We start from the raw sequence: 12,510 nt of genomic DNA, 5'->3' as shown, positions 1-12,510 counted from the left end.
TCGTTTCGCATCCTACGCCACTCGCCCACCTCAATTTACGCCCAGAATAATCATCCTCTTCCCTCTTACAATACAAACACTCGCGGCTAATGCTCATTTTCCACCGATTTAACGGGTTACCAACCCCTTTTTGCGCACCACAGACCCATATCCATCCCACACGTCTCCGGCTTGAAAAATCACCCGAAAACTGCCGACTGCCGCAACACGTGATGGCGGGAATAGATCGACGTTTCCACCACTGTTATTACGAGGGGAATACAGCGGCTAATTAATAGTTGCGGTCGACAGCAATGTAATTAAATGTCGCACGGTGGCGCTGCTCAGCACACCGAGCGAAGGTTGAGGTAGTATACTGGTTGCTCTCGGCGTCATTCGCGCCTACTTGTCTCTATGGCAACACAGGGGAAGGAAGGGGGGGGGAGTTCTTCGGGCAGTGGTTTCGACCGAACTTAGCAGTCTCCTAAATAAGTGCCTGTTAAATAATTAATCGAAATGGCCGACAGAGGGCACTTATAAAACTTGGATAACATGTCAAGTGATAGCCTCACTGCACGCACGTGGTTGTTAAGGCCACTTTTAGAAAGCCACAATAAGGCAGTGATTCGATGTGCGCAGTCGATATTCTGCGCATTTGAGTCGCGTTCTATAAAGATTACAAAAATACCGAATATATATATATATTGCCTCATTGTTCTTCTGTTTTTGGCACCCCTGGAAAGGGCCCTGCTAGCCCTTACCTCAATCGGGCACTTAACTAGGTTATCTGCGGACTATTCTAATACGCTTAAAATTCATTTATCGTTTTCAACAGCCCTCAGAGATAGCACAGTGGTAATAACCACCGTCATCCCACGCCGAGTGGGAAAAGCCCACGTTCGAATCCCATCAATTTTCATGGGCTTTTTCACAACGCGGCTGAGTTAGTAGATCTCAGGCAGGGGCTACCCGGTTTTATCTCACTACCCTCTTCTTTTTCGTCCAGCAAACCAACCGAACACACGCGATTACAGACATAAATATACCGACTCCTCGCAGCCTCAGTCGCCTAATACACATTTACCTATTTTCGACAAATTTTCCGTTTCTGTTCCTCAACTCCCAAGAGTCGATCCTATTCTCCACAGCGAAGCTTCTGCGCACGTGCATTAAAAACGCAATAGCAACGCGATTGTAAATAAGTAAAAATCAAGAATCGGTTCACTCGATTGATCGGTGCACTAAAGAGCACTCCTTCCTTCCCCCCCGCCCCTCCCCTCGAACCACCACAGTTTAAACTCTTCATTTGATAGATCGCCGACTCTTTTACGAAGGTCGAGGCAGGTTTTTCTGAAACTTCATTTAAGCGATTTCTTTACCGTCCGCGGGTTCCTTTGCCCGCAGTTTTAACGCGCATTAATTTCCGAGCATAATCTATCTCGAAACACGTCAAGACAAGCTGAGACCGGGGTTTCGATATTCTCAAAGGAAGAGGGCGGAGGCGAACCGACACCGCTGGAAAATGCGCATGAATTATTGGAGTGTTTTGCTCGGGGCTGGGGGGGGACGAGGGTAGATGAAGTGATTCGGGCATAAGATGTTTCTCTTCAGTATCTCAACATCTGATTCGAACCGCTGCTCTTCGAAGAGTTAACGATAGAAGATATAAACGTAATTCGATGCGTTACCACGGCAACGTTCATTTTCGGAAATAAACGGCATGGAAGGAGTATCGCAATGGCGCGATCACTTTGAATATCGTACGGTTGTTGGGCCATTCGCTAAACTATAAAGTACGTACCTTGATTATGCCTACTGTTGAGGTAATCCTCTTTGCAAATAAATCGGTTCTCGTCCAACACGTACAACTCCTCCCCTGTCGAGAGCTGCTTTCGACACACCAGGCATGTGAAGCACTTCAGATGAAACACTTTGTTCCTGGCTCTCCTCACTAGATCGGTAGGAGAAATTCCTTGGGAACATCCGGAACATTTCGTACCAAAGCGCCTGCAAAGAAACAGAAAGAAACACTCTGATGTGTGACGTCTAAACAGTTTATAAGTGTAAAATAATCGATAAAGAACTGCTATTATAAATCGATAAAATAAAATAGTGGTGTTGAATTCGAGCGTCCCTTAGGAGTAGGATTTTTAAACCTCTTTGGGGAAGGGGCAACGAGCCGTGTATTTGTCAAAACGTAACCTTTTTTATGTGAAGTTGCGGTGCAGGTGGAAGGCACGAAAGGGTGGCTCCGTTCTTCGAAATCAAAGGTCAATAGGTCAAGAAATAACGTTAACGGGTTTCTTTGTACTTGTGGAGTCACCGAGACCATAAAAGTGGCGAATACCTCCGATTCCGTGTACTGGAAGTTAGCTTCTAAACCAACGTCAGTCAGCCGCTTTAAGGACGTACACGTCAGCTGCGAGCACCCCTAAACAGGCTTAAAAACAAAAGCCTCAATGACAGTCTTAACACAATACTTACGGGCGAAGCCGCTGACCTTAACCGGGGCTTATGTGCGGCCACTCTCAACTCTTTCCACCCATTCACTAGAAGAATACAGCTTCGCTAGACTGTCGTCTCTTCTCACCAGGGGGCAACACTGCGAACCAGAAGACTGTCAGTTTTCAACAAGCCATCTCTTTACAGGTGTGACAGGGTGGCCTGGATTTCAAGCACCAAACGTACCCCGAGATTTAAGACGCGAGACAGGCCATGGGGTGTTTCTGTGTCATAGCATGACTCCGATGGGTGTGTGCGTTGTGTTTGATGAAAGTAGGAAGCAAAATGTCAAAGAGCGCACAAATGTTTATAGAAATTCCACCATTTCTAATAAAATGATTATTATATAGTTTCGTAAAACATATATAATAAAACACAGCCTTATTTCAGCTTAGCAGGAAAGCGTATTTGACAAATCGGCTTACAGCATCGTTCAGCCAACAAACTTACAGTAAAAAAGGTAAAGAATCGATTACGTCTAACTGATAGCGGTGTCATAACTGCACCCCACCCAAAATTACCACTTATACAACAGTGGTAGTGGTCTCAGTGAGCGCGTAGCGTCTCTCTCGCGATATTTATACACACATTTCTGTAACACTATACAGGAGATGATCCAAACGAGTCGAAGAAAGAAGCGAAAATTCTGCGTATTGTATTGAACTGTGGGGGGTTACTTCTGGACAAGACGCGTAGAATACCGCTCGCAGCTGGAGCTCAGCGTGCCGACTGCATGGCTCTTATAGGGTGTCGATGTACTGGACATCCAGCTGCGGAGGCGGAAGGTCATGCATGCAAGAGACTCAGTGGAGCGAACATTAAGGGAACAGATGGATGTAACAAAAAGAGGGCGGATGACACGTGAGGTGAGGTAAGGTAAGAAGCTGTTCCAAGTTTATTTCTGACTATTTAGTTCGTTCCTACGATTATTGTCCTCCGGGTGATCTTTGACCTCGTCTGGAAGTCCCGGGACGTTTAGAGAAAAGCAGTTCAAATGACGAGGAGAAAAGGAAGGCTATCGAGATAACTGCGAATATAAAATACTGTTAAGAATATCAAACCACGGGTTAAATAAGATTATTTAACCTCTGATAGTTTGCTTTCGTTTCAAATAACGTACGTTTGAAAGATGATCCGATAAAACCTCGTCTGTTCTGACAACGCGTAAACTCGTTTTGGACAATGTCTTTTACTTTCCACAAAGTAATTTTAGGTCTTTAAAATAACCTCAGAAATCTGCGCATACCAAGAAACCGGGAAAAGATATTTTGATAAACATCCCAAGTCCTAAAAGGTTCCAGCTCGCCGTTGATGTATTGGCATCCTAAAAGGATTTTCCATCAATGGGTTTCAATGTGGCTCTCTGTCGCAGTTCTGCTCCTTTTCGCAGGTTTTCGTACAAGAAATTAATCCCCGTCTATTTTAAGCGGCTCGTCGCTGCAGTCCGTATACAGAAAGCCCCCAATTACTATCAGAGAAGAAAGAAAGAAACTAAAATTTCGCATTTTCTTTTATATTTCAAGAATATGGGATTCAACGCTGTGTTTTCGGTACTCGTTCTTCCTTTTGAACGCACATGGAGATGTTCACACACACCAGCGTTACCTAATCCTTACAACGAATTGCCACAGGAAAAAAAACAAAAAAAAAAAAACTTTCCGTTCTGAAAGAGGTAAAAAAGTGGACACATTCCATCCTCTCATTGTCCTCGTGGTACGAGCTTTGCGTGCAAGATACTTAAACCATCCCATATGTTAGACGGTTCACGGTTTTCAAATTTACTTATTTGACAGTCCCACGAGAAAATGGGTTCTCCCGACCAGGAGAGAGAGAGAGAGAGAGAGAGAGAGAGAGAGAGAGAGAGAGAGAGAGAGAGATTCGCCATATTGGAGTTGGCGTGCTTTGATTCTGTTCGCCAGTTTCGCTGGTTCTGCGGAGACTGCGCACTTCGGAGGCCACTTCATTGCAAAAAAGGCAACAAACGAGTCTGCAAAAGGCTCTGCGAAGGCAGTTAATGACGGTGGTTCATTTAAATTCGCATAACCTGTTCTTCAACCAGTGACGTGATGTGCAAATAAATATAAGAAAGTCCAAAGTGATGCTTGCTTTAGGGGTCAAATTAAGCAAAAGAGCACCGTTTAATTACTGCAATAATTCAGCGTTATAGTGAACTGACCAAAAATGCCGGATTAGATAAACCCCGCAAGTACGATTTAAAACTACCCGTGTCCACATATTCTCCATTTCAGAGAGAAAATAGGTAGCGTGCTACTTGAATACACCTCAGTGACGTAATGAATATTCCTGTCCATCTTCTGCAGCTGATTACGTACACTTTTAAACTGTGATCGTGTCAAAGAGCATGCGCGAATTTCTAACGACCACTTATATTAGCTGGTCTAATGGCCATAATTATAAGATCCGTGAACTTTCCAAATGTCTCGTGGCTGCGAAATACGAACTACTCGTAAATAGCGAACGAAGTCTCTTCTGCATATCATTAACGAGGGAAGGAAAATGAGGAAATAAATAATTCCGCGTAATTACGAGGGAGGGGGCTCCCGATCTGTTTTACAAACGTCAACGGCTCTTCAGATCGGGCAAGATCAAAGCGTAAGATGAAAACTTAGTTCAGAGGTTCTCAAAGAGCATAAACTTCTTCAACTTGTGTCATTAAGAAGCGGAGAGCATTCGCCGAGTCTACCCTTCATCTTACTTCCACACAAAAAGGAAAAAATAAAAAACTCTGCGGGCACATCTTGGAAATCTAATTATTGGGAGGAGTTATTGGAAAGCAACATAATTTGGTGGTCGGTCATGAGTGACGGGGTCACTATCAAATTACGGTGGTACGTTTTCTGCAGGCCTCGGAGAGAGAAAGATTGAACAAAGAATTTAGTGATTATACAATAAATGTCTTTACTATTTATAATTTACACCGAGCAAACAGCTCTCGATTGCCTGTCATCAGTATTACAATAAGCTCGTTATTACACAATTTGAAACATTAGCGCTAATATTGCTCTTTCAAAATAATATTTGTTATATTAGATGCAGGAAGTGAAGATTTATCACCTTAATGACCAGTTCGAGCAAATAGCAGGGTTGGATGAATACTTAAAAACAGAAAAGCTTCGATGTAATTAACTACTTGTTCATCAATAACAAAATATCCTATTCTTCTCTGTAATCTTTACTGATCGTATAAAGTCTTATAAGTTAATGTATATTTATTTGTTTTTCTGGGTCCATAGGTTATTGAACTAAAGCCATGAATACAGAGAGAGAGAGAGAGGTAATAAGTTGGAGAAGGATGAGGTCCGATCCATTATAAAATTTCTTAAATTTGCAAGTCAAAGAAGGAAAATAAATACACGTGGAAGCTCTTTGTGAGGAGGATTTCCCATCATATGATGCAGTGTGCACGATGACCCAAAGAAGGAAGAACCATCTCAACAACAGACCCTGCCATTGTAGCTAAGGTGGCAGCCCGATGGGTTCCGAGATTGTTGACACCTTCTCAAAAGCTCCACAAAATTGTTGAGATTTTGTAAAGTGAGAATGCTGATGATTTGCTGACTGAATTGTGACGATGGATGAATGCTGGATATATCATTTTGAACTAGAAACAAAATATATGAGCAAATAATGAAAACATTAATCTTCACCAATCTCCACAAAAGCCAAGGTTCAATCGTCTAACAAAACAAGTTAATGTTGTGTCCTCTGCGACTCTAAAAAGGTATCATCTTTAGAAATTGCTTCCTAAAAGGTAGCAGCAGTCACTGGAGAGTACTATAGAACCCTCCCGAGAGGCTATCAAACATGGACGATTGAGGGAAGCTATCCAAAGATGTCCTCCTCCTAGCCGACAATGCACCTGCTTACAAGGCAGATCTCAACAGTGAACTTTGCAATCAGGTGTGGCTTTGAAAATCTGCAGCATCCACCTTATTCTCCCGGCCTCTTACTCCTTCCTAAAATGAAGAAACAAACCATTATGAGGATGCAGATATCAACCCGATGAGGGGATAATTAACGAAGTGGTTTTCTGTTCAAAATGAGGAGTTCTACTCAAGAGGCCCGAAAGAGCTTATCCATAGATGGGAGATCTCAGGCGAGGGTAGCATGGTTTTTTTTATCCCGGAATAAAAAAAAGAGAAACTTGGGTTTTTAGCACAGCAAACAGAAAATCGACCTCAGAACATACGCAATTTACAGACAGTATACAAAGAGTAATATGGCCTTAGTCGCCGGGAGTCCTAAAACCCTGCTACAATAACAACGTACTAACCTAAGGTGTTTTATATATATAAAAAAAAAAAAAAGATAAAGACATTTAAAAAATTCGATCTCGACCTTTCGTATTTTATAAAGTAATTTATATGACTAAAGATTTACCGCCCCTGGTTTAGTGTACTTTATTTATTACAGATAATAAATCTGTGTTCCATTTTTAATTTCTACTCTCTGACCACCCTACTAACAACGCAATTATCGAGTTAAATATCCACAATATTGGCACGTTGTGAGTCTGAGAAAGAAACACGGTATACGATCGCTAATACTGAGAAATCAACATTGACTTAGATCACACAGAAGTCCTATAGCAAACTGCAGCTGGATGTGATCTTCTAAATCAGAAGCAGCGAGAGAGGGAAAAAAAAATTGATGTCATCATCAAAGGCTGAACACATAATCAGCGTTCAATCACAAAGCTCGAAGACATCGTTTATAAAGAGCCAAAAACAGCGAGGGTTCCGAGGAGTTCTGTGGAACACCGCTGCTTAACACATATTCATTGGAGGTAAAACCGTCAGCGATTACTCTACAAGGTCTACCATCCAGATATCTGTTAAGCCAATTGAGCAAGGGATGAAGTGTTCCTTAATGCCATTGTTTTATTTATTTTTTAGCGATAGTAAACAGCGAAGTAGGGGCAATGGCGCATGGCAACCTTAGTCAAATGCTCCGCTGAAGTCATCATGTCTACTATGATCGATTTGGATCCAGCTTTTCTAAAAATTCATTCACATTGAGTCAAAGTTGAGCGACCTGGGAAAAAATAGATGATGGAGATGGGCTATAAGTGAAAATATATATGGCGAAAGTTTGCTGTACGTCACTTGTAGAAGGAGGTATGGAGAGATTAACAATAAGCTTAGACCAGTTACAGGAAAGCAAACGAGAAATTGGTTTTGTAGGGAAAAGTGTTAGGAAGATGCGGTTTAATTTATGAGATGGTAAGGAATACGAGCATGAGAAAAATGATCGAGGTGTTACAGAGGAAAAGCACCAAGAAAACTAGAGAAAATAAGGGGGAGATAGGTGGAATATATAATTATAGGGGTCCAATGAGCACTAGGGAGAAGATGATTTCGATAATGCAAAAATAATGGAGCGAGACAACTTGGGGCCAGCCACAATGGAGCAAGAGGTAATTAGAGCAAATTCGGGGAAATAAAGCAATAGGTATTGATGGAATTCCACTAGACTTAAGATTAGGAGGGAAAGTGAGCATAAGGGAACTAACAGTATTATGTACGTTAATGCACAGCAAGAAGAATGGTCAGACAAATTTAATTGTGTAATAATACCAGCAGAAAAGAAATGCCGTGCAGTGAACTGTAAAGATTTTAGAACTATACGCTTGGTACCGCAGGAAGCAAAGATAATGCAAATAACGTTAAATAGAAAGATCATAAGAAGGATGGAGGAAAACGTATGAGCCGGATAGTTTGGCTAACGAGGGATGCAACAGGGAGTAATGAGATTAATGACAGAAGACATCTGGAAGTGAACAAAGATGTGTGTATACACCCATGAGCCAAAACATTATGACCAGCGAGTTGTTATGCAAATCGAAGCAACTGCAGGTTAACTACAGCGCGTGCGCGGGTCGGGACACGGTATTTTTTTTTTTGGTAGTTGTTGGCGCATCGGCTTCTGTGGCCATAATGCACCTCCCAAGATTTTTGCAATACTTTGATCCAAGACCGAGGCGGGATTCGACCCCGCGACCTTTGGGTTACCAGGCAGGCACTTTACCCACCCGGCTAGTCCGGTCGGCGGGACACGGTATAAAAAACACCTGATACTAAGCTCCGTTAATTAGTGTTACTCTTGTTCTTCAGATGGAAAAGGCAGCGGACTTAAGCGAGTTTGACAAAGACCAACTTGTAATGGCCAGACGACCGGGTCAGAGCATATCCGAAACGGCATGGGTGGTGGGATGCTCACGGTCAGCCGTGGTTGGTACCTACCGAAAGTGGTCCGAGGAGGGAAAACTACGAACTGCCGGCGAGGTGTTGGACGACCACGGCTCATGGATGCTCGAGGTGAGCAAAGGCTCTCCCGGATGTCACGTGGCAACAGAAGGGCGACTGTTGTGCAACTCGCCGGTAATTGGAATGCTGGTGATGGGAGTAATGTGTCACAATACACAGTACATCGAACCCTGCTGAAAATGGGGCTGCGTAGCAGCAGGCAGCTCCGAGTGCCCATGCTAACCATAGTTCACAGGCGACAGCGCCTACAATGGGCACGCGAGCATCGAAACTGGACCTTGAGTGATTGGAAGGTGGCCGTCTGGTCCGATTAATCACGTTTCCTGTTGCACTATGTGGACGGCCGGGTACGTGTGCGTCGTTTACCCGAGGAAGTGATGGTGCCTGGATGCACATGGGGATGAAAACAAGCCGGTGGCGGCAATGTTCTGCTGGGATACCCTGGGTCCAGTCAGACGTCTACCACCTACCTAAACCTCGCAAATAGAAGGTATTTTAATGCCTTGCAATATTGGTCTTTAATAAGCAGAGACAGATGTCTTTCCTTGTAATGTCAACTTCTGGTCCTGCTGAGCAGTAAAAAAGGAAAAAAAATGTATTTTTATTTATTATTATTATTTTATTTTATTTTTTTTTTGCTAGCCTATAGTTTCAGGGTAACTGCAGGCGGGATATTATCTTCAGTTTGAATTTATATTCCAGGGAATATGACTTTTAAATTTTTATATAAATATTTTTTATTTATTTTATTTTTTACTATTATTTTTTTATTTATTTTATTTTTTACTATTATTTTTTTATTTATTTATTATTTTTTTCTTTTGCTGGCTCTCAATTGCAGTCTGCATGCTGGCTAACATGGCTACATTGCAATTGATGAGCGGGATTGCTGGCATCTGATTTTTTTTTTTTTTTTTTTTTTTCTGGCTCTCAGGTGTGGGCGACCTGGGAGCGGGATTTTGCGGGCACCTGCCGGTTTTGCACGGCCACTGGTGGGTGCGGGATTTTCTGGTGCTATGTTAGCACTGACATAGGAGTAGACTCAGGTTCGCTCCTTGTGCTAGGGCGAGCATCGAGTGGTATTTGCCCATTGGTGGCTGCAATGGGCAAATACCCATTGGCAGCCACCAATGGCCAATGGGCAGAGAGGCCCGGTAAACACACATTTACACTACAGGCCGATGTGATTAAGGGTTCTCTCTCTCTCTACTTGATAATTGGTAGAGATGGACGAATAGTCCTGGTACCACTGTGAGACAGGTGTACATATATATAAACATCATTGCTGACCAGGTACACCCTTTCATGGCAAGGGTCTTCCCCCCTGGCAGTACCGTCTTTCAGCAGGATAATGCGCCCTGCCACACCACTCAGATTGTTAGAGACTGGTTCGCGGAACATGAGGAAGACTTCCAGGTATTGCCCTGACCTCTAAATTCCCCAGACATCAATCCCATCGAGCATCTGTGGTTTGTGTTGGAACAGCAACTCCGATCTGCGGCGTGTCAACCACAGACCTTACAGGAGTTAAAGGATCTGCTAGTTAAGTGTTGGCACTAGATACCACAAGCCACATTTAGAAATCTTGTAGCGTCCATGCCTCGCCGGGTAAGAGCTGTTTTGGCTGCACGTTGAGGACCAACCAACATCATATTAGGTAGGTTGTCATAATGTTCTGGCTCATCGGTGTATGTTTTATAGGTTTGGAGAAGGCTTTTGATCGGAGAGAGTGGAAAATTTTGGACAGGGCAGGCGCGGATTGGAAAGACAGAAGAATAATTAGTAAATTATATTGTAGCAAAAAGTAATACAGTAATTAGGATAGAACAAGGTGGCAGCGATAGTATAGAGCAGTGGTTTTCAACCGGCACGCCACGTAATTTGGGTTTAAGTTACTTTTTTTTATTTATATGTTTATTCCATTATAAAAAGGTGTACGGTATCTTTTTAATTTTGTGGTGATCTATAATTGACCTTTATTTAGTACCTCTATATAAAGAATAAAATTATTATACAAGTATATATAATTTGTATTGTGAATTGTAATTTTATTTATAATTATATTATTATAATAACTGCCATATAACATATATACAGTATTACATTATTTATTAAACTGAATACCAAGGGAATTATACAACTGATGAAATTTAATAAGAATTTTGGAATATAAGTATTAAGGGTGAAAAAATATACCTATAAGGCCATAGTGCCAGGTAACCTATGTTGGACTTCACCGTTGTACCCTATAAATAAACACAAATTATAAAATAATAAAATTAAAATGATGATGTAGCAAATTATTGACGTTAACGTTCCAGTCAATGTATCCATTAATCAATAATTTGTACATCATCATTTTAATTTTATTATTTTATAATTTATGTGTTTATTACAACAATGAATATGTATATATAATCCCAACTCTAAAAGTTTGGAATCTCAGCGCGTGACAACAGTTTTCGTTATTTTTTTTTTTTATATATTTATTTATTTTTTTTAAAATTAGTTCTGACAATGTAAGGCTTGATACAAAAAAAAAAAAAAAAAACCCACACACAGCAAAGTATTTTAAGGTTTCTTTATTAAGCAAAAATTTATAGCAAAAAAAATTCTGAAATGATTACGCTTAACAACTGTAGCGATTTTTCATCAGAATATCTTCCACAAGATTTTATCACTGCCTTACACAGACGTGGCATTCTGGCAATTAATTTTATAATAGTAATGTTAGCTAATTTTAGAATAATATTATTCCAAGCTATCTGCAAGGTTTCCCATTCACAAGAGGGCAGTTAAGCTAATTAATGACTCATCTCTTAACAGTCTCTACACTTACTGTCTCAGACTCTCTTTCTGCTGCATGTCTTTTCTACACATTATTGATTAATGGGCACTGTTCTTCCGAATTGGCTTCTAAAATTTCCGCTCTCTCTTCCAAAGCAGTCCAAACACGTGCCGCAACCAGTCAACATCCTTTTACTGTCCAACTTCAAACTCGCGCTTTTTTTTTTCTTCTTCATTCAACTTCTGTTTTCTGGAAAAACCTTCCTTCACACGTATTTCCTGAAAATTACAAATCTACAGAAGTTCAAGTCTGATGTCAACAAGTATCTTCTGTTATCTCCTCGCCCATGCATGGTACTAAGTACCTATAAGTTCTAACACCTCTCGTATTTGGGGTTTCCTTTTTAAAAAAAAAACACATTAAACAATGTGGCATCATTTTTCCTTCAGTTGATCGTCTCATATAAACTGTGCTTGGATCCAAACATTTCAAAATTTGGATTCATCCGTCCGCAGTGCGTTTTTCCACTCTTCAACTGTCCGAGTTGATGGCTCTCTGCCAAAGCCAACAGTTTCTTTCGATTTTCCGGTTTCATTAAGGGTTTTCGGACGGCTATACGACCATGAAGTCCTTAAGACTAAGTTTTAGAGTGGATGTAAATCCGGGAGTTTCTCTGTTCCTATTGAACTCAGCTCACATTTTAGGTGCAGTAAGTTGTCGATTGAGTTTAGAAATCGGCGTTATGGTCTTATCTTGTGCTTCCGTTGTTATGCGCGGTGGTCCTGATCGTGGTTTGTCCTTTAAACTGCCAATCTCCTTGAGTCATCGAATGCTCCTTTAAATGAAACACCTAGTTTTTTTGCCAATGCTTCTCATGGAATAACTTTCTTTATACAGAGCTATAACAGCACTTATTTCTCACTATATTTATCACGAAACACAAAAATTACACGA

General features: G+C 41.3%; 1 protein-coding gene across 2 annotated transcripts in view; it reads right to left on the bottom strand.

The window, feature by feature from the left end:
- The window catches only part of LOC150085939 (LIM/homeobox protein Lhx1-like), a 206,082-nt gene that overhangs the window by 148,943 nt on the left and 44,629 nt on the right, over positions 1-12,510 (bottom strand). For both annotated transcript variants that reach the window (XR_016546947.1, XM_090373598.1), the window contains exon 2: positions 1,781-1,986. Coding sequence is in view for 1 of the 2 variants with exons in the window: in XM_090373598.1 (XP_090229724.1) it covers positions 1,781-1,986 (206 nt within the window). In the remaining variant the exon portion in view is untranslated. The remainder of the gene's footprint in view (positions 1-1,780; positions 1,987-12,510) is intronic.

Source organism: Mastigoproctus giganteus, chromosome 5 (genome assembly GCF_048544385.1).
Source record: "Mastigoproctus giganteus isolate SK-2022 chromosome 5, ASM4854438v1, whole genome shotgun sequence".
Classification (NCBI taxonomy): domain Eukaryota; kingdom Metazoa; phylum Arthropoda; class Arachnida; order Uropygi; family Thelyphonidae; genus Mastigoproctus; species Mastigoproctus giganteus.
Note: the sequence above shows the minus strand (reverse complement) of the source record. Positions and strands in the feature narration are given on the sequence as shown.